General features: G+C 39.2%; 1 protein-coding gene across 1 annotated transcript; it reads right to left on the bottom strand.

Moving 5' to 3' along the window:
* Positions 1-283: 283 nt before the first annotated feature.
* LOC308685587 (uncharacterized protein) lies at positions 284-2,028 on the bottom strand. Its single transcript, XM_081357464.1, has 8 exons — positions 1,916-2,028; positions 1,535-1,634; positions 1,364-1,444; positions 1,178-1,237; positions 945-1,004; positions 704-728; positions 510-616; positions 284-412 (listed from the first exon to the last, which is right to left on the bottom strand). Exons 1-8 carry the CDS (start codon positions 1,997-1,999, stop codon positions 375-377), a joined length of 555 nt encoding a protein of 184 aa, XP_081213590.1. The 5' UTR covers positions 2,000-2,028; the 3' UTR covers positions 284-374.
* Positions 2,029-5,077: the final 3,049 nt, after the last annotated feature.

Raw genomic sequence — 5,077 nt, 5'->3', positions numbered from 1 at the left:
ACAGGTTATTTAGCCCATAGCAAAATAAGTAAATAAGAGCAAAGTCTTGGAGGTCAGTGAAATTAGCCTAGGAAGCCTAATCCTAATGTTATTAGCCTAATAATCCTAATGTCTAGGAAGTCCTGGATGTGGTCCATGAGAGAGAGAGTTCCTTGATGAAGGCAGAAAAGATGTACTGCTGCATCTATGTCGGTGAAGTCTTCTGTCACAAACTGCTCTGGGACTTGGGTGAAGATCCAAATGTTTTAATAGGGTAATCCAAAATCGTCAGAAAATAATGAGTCCAGGCAAAGGTTTATGGGAAATGTAGTTCATCATGGAATGGCAAAGGACTAGAGAGAAGTGCCCTGCTCTTTCCTGAGTTAAGATTTTCTTTAGACTGTCTCTGTGTCTTTTATATGGAATGGTTCTCCTGAAAAACACAATCAACACACATCCGGTCAAGATTTCATTAGTGTTTGTTTCAGCACACAGAATGACAAAAGATGAAGAGCAGATTGGTTGTTTACCTGCAGAGCTTTCATCAGATTCACCAGATCTACTGATTCTGATAAAGCAGATTGCCACGATCACAGCCAGCATGAAGACAGCAACTACCACAAATGAGCAGCCATACCTGAGGATTGGCTCAATATTTTATTACGTTTACCATGAACTCAGTATTCACAAAGCAAAGAGGTTTAAAATAAGAAGATAAACTCACAAGGTTATCTGTGGCAGTCGTTGTCCTAGGGGGAAATGGGGGAAAGCAATTAGCTTATGTTCATATATTTTATATATGAGAAAAATAATTGTATTCTCGGAGCAGTACTGCAATGAATAGCCCAGTCTGGTCTGCAAAGGCATCTAGCCTAACATTTCAAAAGTTGTTTCAAAAACATAAATTATTGAAGCTGCAGTAATACAGTATATGAAAAATTGAATAAATGAAGTATTATTCTCACCCATGGCACACTGTGTGTCTGCGAACTGCGTGCATTTGGAAACAGTTATCTGTCCAATTTCTATAGGTTGAGAAAAAGGATTGTATTCTCAGAGCAGAACTGAAATGAACAGTCCAGTCTGGTCTGCAAAGGCATCTAGCCTAACATTTCAAAAGTTGTTTCAAAAACATAAATTATTGAAGCTGCAGTAATACAGTATATGAAAAATGTAAGAAATGAAGTATTATTCTCACCCATGGCACACTGTGTGTCTGCGAACTGCGTGCATTTGGAAACAGTTATCTGTCCAATTTCTATAGGTTGAGAAAAAGGATTGTATTCTCAGAGCAGAACTGAAATGAACAGCCCAGTCTGGTCTGCAAAGGCATCTAGTCTATAAACTCTGTCAAGTAAACAGCGGTGAAACAGTTTTTACATACCTTCACAGCTGCGGCATTTATTACAATCCACACCAATGTAGAATCCGAGTCCTTCGGAACAGTTCTTCACAACATACCAACCTGTAGATTTGCATTGAATGATTATTTAGTGATTAACAGTGGTCACTGCAATATATTCAGATGTATTATTTTATGGTCAGTGGAGCTCACCTTCTGGGCAGTTAAAGCAGCACTGCAAATCTGGAAGTTGGAAATGGTTCTCTGGGCATGTTTCGACACATAGAGTACTGAGTGCCCCAACAAATATTGCCTGGAGTTATGAGAGTACTGTTTCAATATATAACTCTCAAATTGCATATGTCTGAATCTGGACAAGTTCAAGACAGTTCAAGACTAGAAAATGGAAACCAAATACAATTTTTGCAGAATGTAAAACATGAATAAAATCCCTTTCAGTCATTCTAGAGTGAAAATATTATCGTTACATGCTTGGTAATGTGTATTTTATCATAAAGATTAAAACACCAACCAAAGACTTTTTCACTGCAGTTAAAATTTTTAGTTTGCACATGATACAGTTCTGAGACTTACCAAAACACATTTGATGTCTGTTTGCTTCATTGTAGGTTGTAGACTGAAACAAGTGTTTCTTACCAATGTCTTCTGTAAATCCATTATACACAACTCTCTGCTTTTAACCAGCCTTTAACAATGACACATTGAAGGTGTGGCCTCTAGGAGATCCAGGCTATATGTCTCAGCCCGGAAATGAAGGCGAACCATATATGGATTAGAGCCGGTTTTATTCAGGGCTGCCTACTCTTACGTATTTAGCGTGAGACGTGAGATTGACGCAATTGACTCTTTTCACACGCTCTCACGCCACACATCCACACTTCATGCAGAGAAAAATCACAAAGCAAAGAGGACACTGACAGACAAGACAGAGCAGGTTACTTTTGATATGAAACAAATCCTCAGCTCTCAGATTCTGTCAATTTTATTATGAAATTCAAACAATAAATACGGTTTTAGCACTTGTAAATGTGATGTGACAGATCACTCTAGCACCTCAGTTCAAGTGGCACATGAACCGATCATCTCTTACTCTTTACTACTAGTTTTAGAAAATAAACACGAATGAACAATAGGTATGTTGAAAGATACAGTACAACTTACCGAAATGTATATGCCTCTCACATAATATCGATCAATCAGTATTTTTCAACTGCGGAAAGAGGTCAATAAAACAGCTGGAGAACAATGTCACATGACGTTAATTTACCTTTTAATGAACATAGCACGTTAATTGACTTGTATTTTGCTAACATTATTATGTTATTATTTGTTAACATTATTATAATAAAAACCACATATTTAATTTGAGTTATTTTAAACCTTTAATAATAATACCAGCTGGAAGGGCTCTCAGTATTTATGTTTACATTATTAGGTGAGATTTTTTTACAGAAAAATTTACATGTATCTACTGTACCAAGTATTTATCCAAATTAATCGATATTGAATCAAGATCGGAATCAAATCACAAGAATTAAATTGAAATTATGAGATTAGTGTCAAACAATAATATAAACCGTAGCCTACCAGTCATTGTACCGTGTAAACATTGTAATGTTGTCGCTAAACTTAATACATTTCTGTTTAGTTACCAAATGTTTTGACAATCAAAATCACTTATTGTGATGCAAGGCTCTTTTTTTTTTACTGCAAATCACTCCGCCCAAGTAGCAGTGCTTCGCCTTCTGAGAATATAGTTCCCAGTATGTATACGGTTAGAAGATGGCTGTGTCTCATGTGACCTTGTTATTTTTACACGCGGTGACTATACAAATCACAACATGTAAATAGGAAAATGTTGCAGTTATTTTGTCACTTATTGGGAGCAGTATGCTAGCTGGAGCCATTTACCTCCAGTCTTTGGTTGGTTACCAAAGGGTAGTGGTGGGTGCGTCAGACAGAGTTATGGCACGCACGGAGATGAAAAGGGTATAATATGGACTTATCTAACTCTGGGGGATATGGTGAATAAGCTAAAGTCCCAAAAAGTCGGCGTGTTCCTTTAAATCAAGGCAATCGTTTTGGCCAGTGACAGCCTATGACATCATATTAGTGCGGCTAGGAAGTATATAAGGGGCGCCTAGGGAACATGACAGCCACTTCTCATCTGTGCAGGCAGCCCAGAGGCATGGCAAAGAGAAGCAGTGTCTTGTTCCCTGTTCTCAGAGACAATCTGCTATTATCATGATAAGCAATCCTCTCTGTAGTTAAAATGACATTTAAGAAGGGATGGATGTTTGCTTCATGTGATAGGCTTGGTGAGTGAAATTATATTTGTATTATCTTGCTGTATAATTTTCTTTACATTTTCTGTCTAAAAGTGACCAAAAAGCCTTTGGGCCCTATCTTGCACCCAGCGCAATTGACTTTGTACACTGACGCATGTGTCATTCCTATTTTGCACCCGCGCAAAGCGCGCTTTTCCCTCCACAGAAGCACGTCGCTAAACTAGGGAATGAACTTGCGCTCCCTGGGCGGTTCAGCGCAAAAAAGGAGGCGTGTTCCGGCGCAAACGTTCCTTCATGCTATTTTGCAGGTTTAGAAAACAATTGCGCCACTAACCAGGAAAAAATAGTTTAAAGTCAGTGGCGCGTTGCGCATGTTATTCATATGCTATTTTAAGGACGCATGCTAATCAATGTAGCGTGTGCACAACGCGAATACACTTTGATTCTCTCATCTATACAGAAGCAGCAGTTTTCATTTTTGCAAATCATACATTATTACGATAGATAGATAGATAGATAGATGATAGATAGATAGATAGATAGACAAACTGATAGACTGATAGACATAGATAGATAGATAGATAGATAGATAGATAGATATACAATTTATTATAAAAGCATACATCTAGCTTACACATTTACCCAAATTATCATACGCCTTTTTAACCGAAGTTAATTTGGGTGTGTTTCTCCATCCCCAACGTCCCTGACGAGAGTGTTGCTCTCCTTGGCTGTGAACCGCTCCTGGCGCGCGCCTGGCAAATCCGCCGTTATAATAGGAATCTGCTTTAGAAAAAGCACGTCTGCTCTTAAAGGGAATGTGAGATGATGCTCTGATTGGTTTATTTCACGTTACGCCCAAACCACACCTATGAATAATGAAGCTACTTCAGACCAACCCATTTTAGATTTGCGCCTGGCGCAAGAGTCATTTATCCCGCCGGGAAAATAGCAACAGCGCCAAGACCCGCCCACAAAGTTACTTGCGCTTTGCGCTTTGACACTTGCGTTTCAGATCGTTAAAATAGGGCCCATTAACTCCAGCTCACAATCGGTGTCGCCAAACTGCTCCGTCTCCAAAATGTTCGTACGCATGTTTGCGTGCAGCTGTGCAAATTTTCCAGTCAAGTTTGTTTTTATAAATGACAACTTATGCGTCGGAAGTGGCGTACGCATCTTTCAGGGCCTGTTTTGTGCGTACGCAACGGTTGTAAATGACCCCCTGGTCCTCTCTCGTCCTTCACTGTCGTCGCTTCTTTTATGCTCCCGAAGCTCCTCCGTGAGAGGTATGAGACCGGAGTGTCACGCACTTACAACAAAAACCAACATTACAAAATAAACCAACAACATTTGATGATTGATGATGAGCGTGGCGTTTCAGAGTGGATGAGAAGCTTTTGGAAAATGGCTGAAAACGCTAGTGTGGACTGAGAGCGGTTTTAAACGA

This window comes from Scardinius erythrophthalmus (assembly GCF_964197995.2).
Source record: "Scardinius erythrophthalmus genome assembly, chromosome: 25".
In the NCBI taxonomy this organism is placed as follows: domain Eukaryota; kingdom Metazoa; phylum Chordata; class Actinopteri; order Cypriniformes; family Leuciscidae; genus Scardinius; species Scardinius erythrophthalmus.
The sequence above is the reverse complement of the archived record's forward strand: the minus strand, read 5'-3'. Positions and strand labels throughout refer to the sequence as shown.

What these genes read in the sequence shown, in the direction of transcription:
- LOC308685587 (XM_081357464.1), bottom strand. Translation starts at nt 1,999, where the DNA reads ATGGATTTACAGAAGACATTGGTAAGAAACACTTGTTTCAGTCTACAA. An exon ending in CTGCTTTAACTGCCCAGAAG is followed by an intron (nt 1,445 to 1,534) that starts GTGAGCTCCACT and finishes GCAAATCTACAG; the next exon opens with GTTGGTATGTTGTGAAGAAC. An exon ending in TAAATGCCGCAGCTGTGAAG is followed by an intron (nt 1,238 to 1,363) that starts GTATGTAAAAAC and finishes CTCAACCTATAG; the next exon opens with AAATTGGACAGATAACTGTT.